This window comes from Trachinotus anak, unplaced genomic scaffold (assembly GCF_046630095.1).
Source record: "Trachinotus anak isolate AG129_WGS33_773 ecotype Australia unplaced genomic scaffold, CSIRO_AGI_Tana_v1 ptg000004l, whole genome shotgun sequence".
Classification (NCBI taxonomy): Eukaryota; Metazoa; Chordata; class Actinopteri; order Carangiformes; family Carangidae; genus Trachinotus; species Trachinotus anak.
The window spans coordinates 3,544,756-3,560,863 of NW_027273855.1; the positions used below are offsets into that span (position 1 = coordinate 3,544,756).

Sequence of the window (16,108 nt, forward strand, 5' to 3'; positions counted from 1 at the left end):
AGAATGTGCGTTGGATGAAAGTGGCATGTTATATATGTTATGTTTACAGGGATAAGTGGTGTGAAATAGGAAGGGAAATAGGAAGGCAGAAGTATGATTGTGTGTTTGACTGAATATTTTCGGTTGTGAATTATGGGAGTGTTTCAGCAGTAGGGCAACAGTGATTTATCGGTGGCAGCGCTGTGCCAGTTAAAATCTGTTAAGGAGTAAGGGAGTGGGAGGATGAGAGTGGCATGCTAATGATGCTGCCACTGTTTCTTGCCATGGATGACTCACCCTCAATATGGGGGTGCTAACATCCACTGCGTGGGTAGCAGCACACACACACACACACACACACACACACACATGTGTGTGTCTTGGCATAGATGCAGATGAACAAAAATCAGGAATGTAGATGACTGAAAAGTCTATGAAATTGGATTCAGTCAGACCAATATACCTCTGATATGATTATGCCAAACAGGTAAAATATGAATGTGATGCTTGCTCTGCTCTAACGCAGGTTAGTAGTGTAGGTCAGAGTCCTGACTGCTGTGTTCTCGATTGGCTGAAACATGGAAAATTACAAAACGTTAACAGCTAACTAGCATGCTCTCTATGACTATGTGAGAGATGTGTGCTAGACACAGAAACTCAGAGAAGCATTTTCCTTTTGTTTGCTGGTTTTCAAAGGTAAGAAATACATGCCAGTTGTGTAACTCACTTGGTAATTGGCTTATACAAAACTCATGTGGGACATAATTTCACCTGCTTTCTCTTTCTCACACTCTCTGGCTCTGTCTCCCTCACACACTCACACACACCCCTTGAGATGACAGTTGCCATCTGTAGAGTTATTATTACCTTATACAGCCTACACATTGATTTCACAAAAGTACTGACACGAAAACTTACTGACAAGCAGCTTACGGCTTTTAATGGTACCATACAGAGAAAAAGCTATGAAGCACCAAACCCAGGTGTTTTTTTTACACAGCAAGTCCTTTATAGTTGCCTTTTATTTTAATAAAAGAAGAAAATAAATGACAAGGACTGAAATACTGAGAAGTGACCAGAAATACAAAGCATTCAGAAAGTGTTTTTCACATTTTATTATGTTGCAGCTCCATGCTAAAATCGTTGAAATTAATTTTTTTCCCTCAGCAGTCTACACTCAGACCCCATAATGACAAACCACATTTTTTTATATTTTTTGAAATTCATTAAAAAGGGAAAATTGAAATATCACATTGACAGAAGTATTCAGACCCTTTGCTATGACACCTGAAATGTATCTTAGGTGATGTTTCTACACCGTGATGGACTCACGTAAATTCAGTTCATTGGACATGATTTGGAAAGGCACACACCTGTCTATTTAAGGCCTCATAGCTGACAATGCACATCAGAGCAAAAACCAAGCCATGAAGTCAAAGGAACTTCAGGCAGAGCTCAGAGCCAGGACTGTGTTGAGGCACAGACCTGGAGGATGCTACACTGAAGGTTCCTGAGAGCACAGTGGCCTCCATTATTCTTAAATGGAAGAAATTTGGAACAACCAGAACTCTTCCTAGAGCTGGCCACCGGGGCAAACTAAGCAAGTGGGGGAGAAGGTCCTTGGTAAGAGAGGTAAGAACCCAGTGGTCTGTCTGGCTGAACTCAAGAGATCCTGTGTGGACATGAGAGAAATTTCTGGAAGGACAACCATCACTGCAGCACTGATCTGAGCTTTGTGGCAGAGTGGCCAGACAGAAACCTCTTCTCAGGGAAAGACACTTGAAAACTGCTTGGATTTTTCAAAAAAGCACCTGAGGGACTCTCCAACAGTGAGAAACCGACTAAACCAAGATTCAACTGTTTGGCCTCTAAGTTCTAAATATTACTTCAGGAGGAAACCAGGCCCCATGCATCACCTGCCCAATTCCATCCCAAGTACAGAAATATACTGAATGAAAACCAGCGCTCAGGACCTCAGACTGGGCCGAAGAAGGTTCACCTTCCAACAGTTATGACAACGCAGGAGTGGCTTAGGGACAACTCTGTGAAAGCCCAGCCAGAGTCCTCACTTGAGCCCAATCAAACATCTCTGGAGGGACCTGAAAATGGCATCCACCAACATTCCCCTCCAACCTGACAGAGCTTGAGAGGATCTGCAGAGAAGAATGGCAGAAAATCCCCAAATCGAGGTTTGCAGAGCTTGTTGTGACACATTCAGGAAGACTCAAGGCTATTATCGCTGCCAAAGGTGCTTCAACTAAGAGTCTGAATACTTACGTCAATGATATATCAATATTTCAATTTGCAAAAATTTAGAAAATTCTGTTGGTGCTTTGTTGATATAGGGTCTGTGTGTAGATTGATCAGGGGAAAAAATGCGTTTAATCAATTTCAGCATTAGACTGCAACATAACAAAATGTGAAAAAGTGAAAGCGTCTGAATACTCTCTGAATACATGGTACCTACTGATACAAGTCATTAAAAATGAGTGAATTCTGACAAAACAATGTTTACCAAATGAACAAATATTTATTGTTATAAAAAATGTTAAGCACTAAATGTTTTTTGGGCTGTTGTGGAGGGCCCACAGTCTTCAGGACCCCAGTCAGACCATGACACATTTGTACGCCTACTAATGTCTGTCCCCAGCAAAACTGGCTTTAATAAAACTCCAATATTTAGACAAATAAACCCCCTCTCTGCTTAGATGTTTCTATTTTATTGCAAAATTAGTTTTCTAATAACTTTAGGAATAATTATGGTTGTTATAGATCTTGGTTTCCTGCCCACAGGCTCAAGTGTGCAGCTTTATGACTGACATCAGACTCACACATTAGCGTTTGCATTTGTGCGCACTCACGCATAAATAAGCAGCCACATAAGACTGGGCAAACAGATAATCAAATATAATGTGAGATAATGTGGATAATCAGAAATGAGAGGGAACATTTAATTATACTGTCAAGATAAGAAAGAAAAGATGTAATTAGTCTATGAGTCATAGGATCGTTTAAATTATTTTGCTGATAATATATTTCAGCTGAACTCTGCTTTGGCAGCTGGGTCAGCACTGCTCCTCTTTCATGTGAACATGATGACTTTTGCCTCTCATTGTGATGATAATGGAGCTTAATAGGTGTGTTTTTCAGGTTTCAACTCAGACATGTGCAGTTGAATTTGTTTATGCTCCTCTGAGATCCTCTCTTTTAAAGAACTGGTAAAGCATCTATTAGAATGGGTGTCGCTTTCAGAAATCACATCCTTGTTCACTCATTACTAGTTACATAATTAACATTAAATAGTTTGATTTATAGTAAGTGATGAATTGAGATGTTGCAGACTTTGTTTCTGGAAATTACTTACTGACTGACTAATCTACTGACGGGTATAGTGCCATATGAACCATTGTTTTGTGGGATTTTAGGCAAAAGTCATGCACATTGACACTTCTTCTTTAGCTCCATTGTTGCAGTCACCCACTTTGTGCTGTGATTGGCCAGCTGTGCAGTGGTGAGAAAGTAGGCAGCAATATTTTTTCATTTTTTGCAGAACTACTTCTGTCACTTTTTGTGTGTACAAGCAAGTACAACACTATGAATATCTGTCAGGAGAGACTGTCCGAAGGCATGTGTTATCACCCCCATATTTACACTATTGTCAGGTCTTCCACCTCTCTAATAGCAGTGGGTTTTTCACCCCACCTTTGAGTGCAGCTATTCTGAACAGTTACTTCATAACTCTTCTGTCTTCCCATGTGGTAGGATGACTCATAGTACAAACTTGTTCTTTGCAAGGGTACCTGCGACTTCATAGTCCTCCACAGTGATGATGATCCAGAGGGTACTCTGACTTAGAATTCAATTCTGGGAAAAATAAAAGTTTTGGGGGGATTTTATGGCATGAGAAGGGTCTATGGTCAGCTGTTGTAGTTATTTATATTATGGACTGATCTTTGTAATATTGTTTTGATAAATAAATTAAAGTTAACCCATTGTAGAAAACAAGATTTGATTATAAAGCAGGTCTAGGTGCTATATAAATACTATGAAAGTATCAAAGTGCTCAGTCACTGTTTTTAGCCATCCCACCAACACCGCCTACCTGAACCCACTGTTATTTATTTGTTTTATTAATGATGCAACAAAAAGTGGTCAGCTGTGTCACTTAAAGAACAGTTCAGCCAATCAGAGGAGAGGCTCAGAGACTGACACAAAATGCCCACGAGGATATTAAGAGTGTTTTTGGTATTTAAAACCACAAATATGTCCTCCAGTGCAAATTAAAACTGCAAATAAGACACTGGAAAAGTGTAAAATATGGGACCTTTTAAGATTTATGTTGTATGTAGTATAGTACGCCAGAAAATACAGGAAAATGTAAAAAAAAAAAAAAGTAACATCTTTAAATTGTTCATAATGATTTTGTCTGACCAACCAAAACCTAGAAATAACCACTTTCTCTGTTCAAAGATGCTCTTTGGTGTTGAACGTGAATGACATCCAATATTACAGTATTGGTAGTAGGTGACAGGTTTCGGAAGACTTTATTGGAACTTCTGACCCTGTTATTGATCAGAGCCCCTAAGCCTTGTCACGACTGTTTATGAAGTCCCAACCCAGTGATTACAGGGTCAACACCCATCAGCTGCCCTGAGCTTCATAAGTCCCACTTGGAGCCATTAAAGAGAGCTTGCTCTCTCACTTCATCTCCTGCCCTTTGAGCACAAAGAAATAACCTTCAGAAACTAATTTATCCTCCTCTGAAAATCTACGCTCATTTCCCTCAAACTGGCACAATGAGGCAGCTGTCGCCTGCTTTCCATTTCTCTTCCAACTGCTATTATTTCTAAATTTGCGCTAAATTACTTTCTTTCTTTTTAGCAGTTCCATTTTATTCAAATGACAGTGTCCCCAACTAAATCAATCTTGCTTACTAATATTTCATCCTCCTCCCTCCATCTCCCACTGCCACCCCCAGTAGTTCAACCGGTAAATTGAATCTAAGAGAATCTTTGTTTTTAATATTTGACAATGATAATGTCATTTTCAGGTGTGAATACTCAAGTGAGGAAATAGTCTTCCACCTCTGTACTTCAGAGGGATTTTTTTTGTTATTTTATTTTGGATTGAAATTCAAATGAGGGACAGAGGCAAAAAACACCCTCCAAAATAAAAATGACAAAAATGTGTCTGAGTTAATACAACTCACGTTCAACGGAAAACAAATAAAAACCTCCTCAGCAGACACTGTGCTACAGTCCTCCACAGATATTTATTGCCTGTATTTTCTGTCGTTCTCCCCCCCCCAAGATAAGATATGTTTTTCCACCAGAGTTATCTTAGACTTGCTGGTGAAGACTTTATCCCCAACACAGATTTCAAAGAAATATGGTCATTTTTCCTAGAGATCACAGACACATTAGAAATGTTGGTTTTGCAGTTTAAGAAACATGTCTGTTGATCCCTGAAGGCCGTGTTGGTGTGAAGTCAGCTCTGGCTTGCTCTTGATGCGCTGCAGACTAACAGCATTAGGAATAACCATCACAGATAATAGTGATGCACTGGCTTAGATGTATTTTTTTTCTCTGTTTATCGTTTTGTGTTTTTTTTTTTCAAAAGGAAATGGATGGTAAAGCAGAGTGTTTTGTTTCCCTTTTACAACGCCCACACAAGGGTGACTCGTCTAATTGGGAGACAAAAAACCTACCACCATCTTCTCTTACAACGCGCTGCTTTTGTTTACTCTGTTAACAAAGCTCTAAAACAAACTGCCTCCAAAAGCATGCAAATTAGTTTCATTCTGCCTCCCCCTTCCTTTTCCTTTAATGATACAAACAGCATTTAGGCAAGTTAAGCTCTGAAGGAATTCCACTTTTTCTAACCCAAGTGTGCATTATGATGTCTGAGGGGGCCGTGTTGATGGGCTACACTGCCGCTGCCTGGTATAGTGATTCTAGAGGCGATATCTGGGGAAATATCACAAATATGAAATAAAAGCAGGAGAGAGCAAGCTTATGTGTGTGTGAGAGAGAGAGGAAGACACACCCTTGTGGCACCGGTGTGCTCATCACTCAGAAAAGTCCCTCTTCTGTGACTCTGGAAATGGAGTATAATTTAACTTGGGGGCCATTTCATTGTTCCCTTTAAGCTTCTTAGCTCTAAAATATTCATATTTCAGGCGAGGGAGGAAGAAATCTGTGACGGCAGCAGACAGAGGCGAGAGGGAGAAGAAAGAGGATAGTGAGCGAGAGAGTTAGAGAGAAAGAGAAACTGACAGAGTGAGGAAAAAAGAGCAATGAAATAAATGAAAGAGAAACTCAGAGGAGGGGAGTGAGGAGAGGGGTGCAGTGAACAGAAAGCAACACTTTAACTGATGTTCTCCTATAAACAACTTTCTCCCTGTCTTTCTTTTACTCTCTCTGAAACACTTCATGGCAGACCTGTCCAACAAAAGACAAAGCCATTTCCCTGTCATCTACCCCGGCACCGGCTGCAGCAGAGGAAAAAAGAGAGCAGACAGACTGAGTAGGAAATCATAATTATTATCTGGATGTCATTGAAAGCAGTTATTTACAAATACCCTGTCATATTTGTGCTGCTTGATGCCACTCACTGAAAGGGAGATTTTTAAATTTAATTTAAAGAAAATGAATTGCTAAGAAAACTACTCAGATGATTTAAACCAGACTTCTGAGATGCACCAGCATCTATCAAAACATGGGATAAAGTAAACAGACAGAGCAGAGGAAATATCTGCATCCAGGATGCTCTGCGTACATAGTAATATAAATGTAGAGGATATACAGTGGTGTATATGTATACAGTAAAATAAAATAAAAATAAGATTTTAAGAAAAGGAGAAAAAAATCAAGTAAAGATACGACAGAGAAAAAAAAGTGCAAGTACATTATTTTGTCACTACCTAAAAAACCTCACAGAAGGTGCATCTAAATGACAAAAGATACAGATTACTAGCACAGAAGTATGTAGTATGAATGGAAAAGGAAAAATGAAAAGCGACTGTATCCAGGGTGCATCATACTGCAAGTAGAAAATGATGCCAGAGCTAGAATCCATTTCAGACAAAGATGAAAACAAGCATGAATGAGACTGACGCAGCTGCACAGGTTGTAGGAAGCCTCAGTGAGATCAAGACTTCTTCCACAAGAGCGACTGGAGACCAAATTAAATATGTACCGCACATCATAACGAGAGAATCCCATCACACAAAGCAGTGCATTTATCTGAATGTGTAAATAAATAAATGAGTCCTGAGATTGAAAACCATGTTAGTGTCTATTTTCTGCACAGTAAGTTGTCAAAAAGATCGATGCGACTGCATAGCGCACACACAGGGATTTAATGTATGTTGTTTGTTTTTCATCATTTTCTCTGGTAATTAGTAATTATGCTGCTTGTCACGGTGCATGCACTGTGCATGTGCTTGAGTCCTGCACTGAAACGTGTGATGTGCGCCCCTCTCTGAGGGTACATCTTAGTCTTGGCACTCACACGGCAAACGTTAATTGAATGGAGCCCTGGCCTGTGTGATCCAGCTGGAAGACAGTTATGTAACACTCCCAAAGCCAAATGAGAGCTGACACGGTTCGAAACAAACTATACATAGAGCATTGCATTAGTGAGTCACCATGTCCTCTTATAGGTAAATAAAAAGGAAACTTCCTTAAAAAAACCCAAATGAGACTCTATAGACCAGGCCTTCTGGGTATTCATTATGAAAACTTAGCATATCAGCTCTGTCTGGCTTCTGTTTGTGAAGTGTACAAATGTGTAACCCCCATGGATCTTTATTGCCACAAAATATAGCATGGCATGAGAGGAGAGGTTTTACTGGAGTTATTTTCTGAGGGGAAAGAGTGGAGGGAAGGAATCACTTGAGGTTATGACGAGAGCCCTAATCTTCCATCCGCATCGCTAAAGATAAATATGGTACACCGCTGAGCACATCTTGGCCATTGCTTGTAAGTTAGAGGATGAGCGACGATAACAAGAGGAGGATAAACAAGGAGACAGAGAAGGATGGAGTCAGTCAGTGCAGAGATGTAATATGAGGAGAGCAGCAGCGAGCAGTGGTGTTATGTAGGCTGTATAGTAACCAGGCAGGCTGGGCTGCTGCTCCTGCTCCTGCTGTTTTAAAAGAAAAGGAAAAAAAAAGGAGCTGAATTGATATGCTAATTTGATTGAGAAGGTGTGTGGGTGGATATGGAGAAGGTTTTAAGCGGTAAAAAGGACAGAAAGAGAGAATGACAAGAAAAGAGAGGGAAAGAAAGGGAGAGTGGGAGTGAGAGATGTGGGAAAAGAGTGAAGTGAAACAAATGGGAAGGAGTGGGACAAGAGGCCAGCTCTACACGGCTCTGCACTTTGGGCTGGGGAGAGTTTACAGTCGATCAGTCAAACCGTCAGTTAGCTATGCATTAGCAGCAGCAGCTACGTGGTGGCAGTAAAGCCTCGACCAGCGCTCACACACTGACTTGATTCTTAATGCATTTGTGAACTAGCACATACGATATATTTTGAAAAAGAAAATAGTCATGTCGTCTGTAAAATGTGACATACAGTTATATTATATAATATAATTCCAGTTTATTACAACATGGTTCTTATTTGTATGGTCTTATGTTTGTCATAAAAGTAACTGCTGAGATCAAGGAACACAGCAGCGCGAGAAACACAAACAGAAAGATGATCAGACAGTAGAAACTGAAAATGAAACTGCAAAAACTGGTAACAATCCAGCACCCAACAATAAAGGTTGTGCATACAGCTATGGTTAGTGTGGCAGGTCAAAGTTCAACTAATTGATCTGTAGACCGTGATGGAAATGTGGAACAAAGAGTTCAGGTAATTGCTTTATATTCCTCTGCATCTTCTGTGCCTCATTTCTGTTTACAACCTGTCTGATCCTCTGGCTGCAGGACATCAGCAGCAGTGACACCAAGCCTGAATCTTTCTATGAGGAAGTTTCTATGGTGAAGTTGTTGGCAAGCAGATCTTTTTTGTATTCCCCTCATGCGTGGCTAATTAAAATCATTATGACAGCAAACACGACAAGGTCACAAGTAAACAGCAAAGGTGTTTGAACTTGTGGTCTGAACAAGTTGTTTGTATTTTGTCAGAGGGACTGAGTGAACCGCTACTTATTAGATCTCAGTGGGGTTTGAACAATGTGGCTGAGGCTGATATTTTTGCCCTGATCTGACCATCCACCATCCATCCATTATCTATACCGCCTATCTTTACAGGACCGCAGGGGGGCTGGAGCCAATCCCAGCTGACATTGTGTCAGGGTGGGGTCCACCCTGGACAGGATCTCAGTCTATCACAGGGCTGACCTGGAGACAAACAACCAGTCACGCTCACATTCACACCTATGGTTACTGTAGAGTCTCCAGTTAAACTGACCTGCATGTCTTTGGACTGTGGGAGGAAGCTGGAAAACCTGGAGTTAACCCACGCAGGCACAGGGAGAACATGCAAACTCCACACAGAAAGGCCCCAGGCCCCGTGACCACATTCAGTTTTAAAAAATATTTTTAACAATGTTAATTAATCAAAATATTTAAGTTTTCCCAAAAGTTTTTTTTAGTTTTTTTTTTGTCCACATAGAAAAGTGTCTACGATTGACAAGACGCTAAAGCTCAGGTTTCTCATCAGTAGTGTGGCAAGAGGTGCAAGAGTAGTGCAAGAGGGATAATTGACTGCTGACAGTCAGTCTATCTCAACAGGGTGCAGGATGACCTGAGGTTAGTGTGAGGAGATAACTGGGACAAGCTGTCACTGAGTCTTTGTAATTGAGGAGGTACCATCATCCTTATGGTTTGTAACATAATAAGTATTTTGCCATTTAAATTATTCAAACAATAGACAATGTTTTTCTATGAAGTATTTTTTGATAAATATGATTGTGAAAAACACTTTGGTGTCATACAGTTCATCCGAGACGTTTTGTACAGGGAGGAAGTTGCGTATTAACTCCAGTCTCTATCTCCCTGATCCTCAGAAACAGCCAGGGTCGGACGGCACACTGAGGACAGTTGTCGTTCAGGAAAGAAGACTCCATGTTGGTGTCCACAATGGCTGGTGTTTCCTTGACAAGCCCCAAGTGGTGGTGCTGGAGCCTCTAGCCTCCAGGGCCAGAGGGCGGGCAGACAGCACCTCCAGAGAGAGCACCCTGGTCAAGGACAGGTGAGCAGAGGAAACACGTGTACATGTCTGCAGTGGAGCTCTTGCTGTGGGCTACAGGATGTGGTGGAGCATAATTCTGTTGACAGACAAAATCCACAGATCTTTGGGAGTACTTATTGTTAAAGAATTTCATCAGCCTCTCTGGGTGCACGTCGCTCTGCTGACAGACAAGTGATTGAAAGTTTCTGTCAACACAAACAGTAGTCTTAAAAAAGCTGGGTTGCTATGAATTATTTCATTTTCATATGTCAGGAAAAAGCTAAACATGCACAATTGTATATTATGTGTTGTAAAGCTTCAACACAATTCTTTCTTTTCAGCACTGCTTCTAGTATGCCACACTTCCAGGTACTCTTAACCACACATGCAGACCTACAGTGAGTGACAAATTACAGAAAAAACCTGAGTAAGTAATTAAGTGAAATACATAAAGACTACAGTTGCTCCCATACAGGGCCTTTAATGGTTTGATGAATATATAAAAGATGTGAGTCATATGCTGCGACCTTCACAGTAACCACATCATCCCAGTTGAACAACCACAGGAGTTTTTGGTGCAACATGTTTTAGATGAATGGTGTTCATCATTTCAGTAAAATTCAGGGACTTACAGAGTCTGTGCAAAAGTGCACTGAACCTGTTCTTAAAGCCATGATCTTAGTTTTCTCTGCAATACGGATTCTGACCCAAACTCAGGGCACCGGTTGATGCTGAGTATCGATCCATTATCTTTGTTTTCCCAAATATAAAATCTGTAGAGCTCTCAGTGTGGAAGCCATTCTTCTGTGTGTAAGGTAATATGAGGTTGTACATACACATCAGTTCCTAGGTTTTTACACAGTTCATTGCTTCCTGCATAGATCAGAGGTTATATGTCTATCAAATTCAATTCAGTGTAACTGAAATTTGGAAAGAAGCTAACAGTCAAATAGACATAATGCAAAAAAACATAACCTATTAGCAGATACACACTCAATAACGTTATGAAATTTGCTGTACTATATTAAATACTATATGCCTGATAAGTGAACCATGTCCTAACCCGGCCTCAGCCTCATAATTTACACATGATCCTGTAGCGTACTGGCTTTCACCCTCATAAAACAGCCTTGCAGTTCATTCCAGTGCATGTTAGTACCTCATAACCAATCAAGGAGATATGACTCCCGCTGCGTTTACCCCTGGGTTTTATTAAGACACCATGACACTCAATGCCAACCTTGTCAAAGTCTTTCTGCTGCTGTAAGGTCAACAGCGTCTGCCTCAGATCAGCAGTGAAACACTTGGGTTGGATCCTTTAACATGTGAGTTGAAAGTACCACTGAAACTGATCTCTAAGTGATGTTGGGTGAGAATTTCACCCTGGCACTAGCTTTCATTAGTGATCCTAAATCTGATTGTAATTACAGGGATGAGAACCATTCACTAAAATGAACAGAAGGTTCTTTGTAAAATTACAGTGTTAAGGCGCAGACCTTTATTTTATTAAACTTGAACCCATACACAATGCAATATGTATGTGCATATGTTGAATTTCCATATATTAAATATATGTACAATAAAATTATAAAAATTATATATATGAATCCTATTAGAAATTAGAACAATCCCATATATTGACATATATGTCTTGCCCATACAAATATGTGTGTTTATATATGTGTGCTTATAATGTAGACATATATTATGTAAATATATATTCGTCCTTAAGCCTATATATTATATATTATAGTTATATAATATTATATATATATTGTTGATACTATATACAGTAGTATATTGAGAAGACAATAAAATTAATTAGAAATGAATAAGATGTATGTTGTTTTGATAAACTTGCATATATATAAATTATATATATATCGTTAACATATATGGTTACAACATGTTCTACCATATAAAGGTTGATCATTGATATTTTTTTATATATGTACATATACAGATTTTACTATGGGTATTTCATGCTTTCATGTTCATTGCTGTGAACATATATTTACATATCCACAGGATGTATGTGTGTGATAATAATATGTCCCCTTATAGGAGATATATATATATATATAGCAACATTACTATTGGTATAGGGACATATGTCATATATCACATTTCTGCATGGGAAGTATCCACTATTTCAGTTCTGGGATCCTGGCGGGTCACTGGATTTTGTTAATGGATCTGTTTTTTAAACTTATTCTGCTCTGGGTACAGCAGCTGTCACAAATACCCCAGTGCACCCTGTTAAATCACTGGCAGCATTTCTTATCATTAATGTTGTGAGCGAGCAAACCTATGACCACGTTGCGAGCGGCACAAGTAAACAACAGCCCGCAATTTCAATTAATGAGTTGTGAGGGTGCATCAGTGAGCCGCTGAGCAGAACTGCTTTAGGTTAAAATAATGTTTTGTGTCTGTTTCAGTGACATTCTGCAGGTCTATCACGCCTCTGACTTGAGCTCTCTTTCCTGTGGGTGATGAGGCCTGTACAAATATATCACAAGAAACCATTCAAGTATAGCTGCGATACATATTATAGTTCCTCATTCAGTAGGGTTTCCGAATGACACAGTGAAGAAAAGTTTTAGATGTGTCAGATGCTCTCGACTGCTGTAACTAAAATGACAAGATTTAGCATTTTAAAATCTTTTTTTATTTTCGATCCTTCTCTGCACTCTAAATTTGTCTTGCCTTAATGATGTCCACCATGAGGGCTGTGAAGAGATGTGTTTGTGCTGACAGGACTATCTGCAAGATACCTAAGTGGTTCAAAGCATCATGGTGTGCATGGTGTGATATTCCTCCACACCTTCCTGTCAGTGTAAGTGTGTTTATGTGAGTTTTCCCCCTCAGTTTTATAATGATGGAATAAACGACTTTTGGATAAAAAGATCAATCTGATCAATAAAGGCAAAAAAATATGTAGTAAAACTCAACAGCTGGTGAAAGACGATCCCCGTTCAGTGTGTATATGAATCAGGATGTATTGTGTTTGCTGTTTGAAATGAGACGCTAGCTGATGTGGAAATTATGTCGATGATTACATTGGTGTCTTCTTATAAGACAGAGCACACAAACATCCAAATGCCTAATCAACACAATCACACGCTAACCAACAATCTGTGCTCAATTACTGTATTATACGAATGACAATAATCATCATTATGGTCCAAAAAATGCCTCACATCATATTGTATGTGCGGCATGTTTCTGTTTTGATGCAAGAAGAAAGTGCTGTGAAACCGCTTTAGTATGATAACACAAGTGTAGGCAATAATTATGATGTTTTCCTTTTTTTTTTTTTTTTTTTGGGTGCTGCCACTGAAAGCTGACAGTCTGTCTTGCTTGTGTTATGCCTGGTGCTTCCAACAGCAGGGAAAGAGAGAGAGAGAGAAAAAAAATCTGAAGTGCTCGCCTGTTCCATTCTCCAGAGAGTTCACGAAGCGAAAAAAGAAAAGGCGCTCGGCCCCACCTCGTGACACACCAGCGCTCCACAGTATGCTCCCGCCTATGGTGTGTGCAAACTGTGAATGACGAATACCAAGAGTGCTGTTCCACGGCTCACACAGGAGTGCAGTGTTTGCCAGGGAACATTTAGCAAGCAATTGCAAAATCCTCCAACACATTGATTTCTTTTCTTTTTAATAAAAAAATAAAACTGTATGAAAAGACAGAAGGGGACCCTCAACATTTTAGTGATGTCACTTTCTTTAGTCGTATCTTTAAAGCACACAAGTCACACAAATAATCTTCATGTGTTTCCCATCATATCTGTCTCTTAACACACCCATCACTCCTTCATTATGTGTGAGTGTGTGCATCTCTTTTTTCTCTCCTCAGCTCTGCAGCATCGTCCCTCCCTCAGATGCTGGGCCTTCGCAGCAGCCTGGAGCTCAAGATGACCAACCATCAGGCTTTGGCAGTTGTCTTCCAGCTGGAGTATGTCTTCTCTGCTCCAGTTGGGCGAGAGACTATGGTAAGAGGGATGCACAACAACACACACTGTATACACAAGGTCCTGACCCCAAACCTTACCTAATATTAATCCTAAACCCAGGTCGCAGCCTGAAATCAACCTCTGAGTGAAACTCACTCTGGAGTTTTACAACTCAAGCTGTTCCTCATGTAATAGATGTAGAAAGACACTTGCACACACACACACACACTCTGCAGTCCTCTCCTCATCCCGCCATTCTTCTCTCACCACCTCTAACGTGAGGCTGAAGTGAGGAATCACAGGAGAACAGATCTTATCATGATGATTTAACTTGCTTCTTATCTTTCCACTTTATCCACATATTTGGTCATGAGGAGGTTTATCTGTGCCTTCATTTCTTTGGGTCGTTCATTGAGACAACCTCTTAAATTGCTCTTGAAATTTCACAACATAGCGGTTTATCTTGAAGCCTGTTGTTTTAACTGACAGGAATTGCAACCCATTGTAGTGGCTGTTTGTCTCTCCCCACCTCTTTACATTCTGGCTCCAGTGAGTAACAAGTGGCAGTGACCGAAGTCTAAGGGTAGAGGGTTTTTGTGCCAAATAAATAACTTGACCTGACTCGATGCCAGGCTTCAAAATGTTGCCATCCTGGTGATGGATGGTGGGTGATATCACTGACTCCACAGCCTGTATGTCTTAGAAAAATGTGTTGCATGGACCTCCTGTACAATTGATTCTGCCACTAGTGAAATACGGCTTGCACAGGCACAGTTTTTCATGATTGTTGAAAGGCACTCTGGGAAATATGGGAATTTAAATGTGTGGTCTGAGTTTGCTGACAGTAGTGCTCTCTGCTGTTGCACCGGACAGTGTGATGCTGCTATTGGCTTTTGCCAATTCTTGTAAGACTGAGTCAAAAAAGATTTTTATGAGTTCTAATATTTCTAATATATTAGAATATTAGTATTGTAATGTTTTTATAGTCACCTTGGTCCCCATGAACTAACCCATACTTCATGTTCACCTGAGATGTACAGAAAACAAATATCAGACAATATATCAGCAATTTTTTAAAATTCTCAAATATTAATTTCTATATCAAAAATCCCTGATCAGACTCTATTAAAAGCAGACAAGAAATATCCAGTCAGAGGTGGAGCCCTGTCAGGTGCCAGATTTCAGTAATTATGTTTTCGATACCTAACTTTGAGGAACATAATTCACTTTGTATTCCTTTATAACTAAATATTCCAAACTTCTCAAATGTGTTGGTTAAATATTGTGTCAACACAAGCAGCCAGAACTTTTCATAAGTAAAATAGTGTAAAACTAGTAAGGAAGAAAAGAATGAGGAAACAAGAAGCTCAGCAGGCTCTCCAAGAAATTTTTTTATACTCAAGAAGCACTGAGGTTCAACGCTCACACCGAGTCAGAGGATTTCTTTATGTCTCTTTTTCATATCAACTCTCAGTTAAAGCCCATGTAATCTCCTTTCACTTTGGAGCTGGCTGTAATAGATGATGGTGAACTGTATGTAATCGGTGTTTTGGGCCACCTGTAATTTAAAGTTGTCCAAGCCATTATACTGATTTGCCGATGCAATAGTCAGATATGAGGCTTAAATCAAAACTGGAATGTCGGTCTGTTGTTCAGTGCTAAATTTCTAAAATGAAGATTGAATTTAAGATCCATATATTTTTTGTAGAACATATCAACATTACACTTCCTGCGATGGTGTAAATGCTCTTTTCAGAGCCAGAGGCAGAGGCTTTTCCTACTGTGAGCATAACTTCAGCTCTACATTTCCACAAAATATTGTTATTTAGTTGAATCCTAATTTGGAGTCCCATCATGTCTTACCCCTGTCCATATGAATTACACTGACTAGCAGCTGGCACCTATTGTAGGACGACACACAGTCAACACATCCCCGGGGAAGTAATTTCCAAATTCAAGCCGCACCACTTAACAACTGCTCATGGCATGGAA

The 16,108-nt window shown here is 39.9% G+C and overlaps 1 protein-coding gene across 2 annotated transcripts in view; it reads left to right on the forward strand.

Annotated features, from left to right (window-relative positions):
* Positions 1–16,108, forward strand: part of nphp4 (nephronophthisis 4) — a 163,998-nt gene that overhangs the window by 47,473 nt on the left and 100,417 nt on the right. Inside the window, exons 8-9 of one of the 2 annotated variants that reach the window (XM_071475288.1) lie at positions 10,001–10,185; positions 14,020–14,155. In XM_071475288.1, coding sequence (XP_071331389.1) covers positions 10,001–10,185; positions 14,020–14,155 — 321 coding nt within the window. Of the gene's footprint in view, positions 1–10,000; positions 10,186–10,570; positions 10,592–14,019; positions 14,156–16,108 lie in introns of those variants that run through there. The other variant, XM_071475289.1, reaches the window with a different exon arrangement.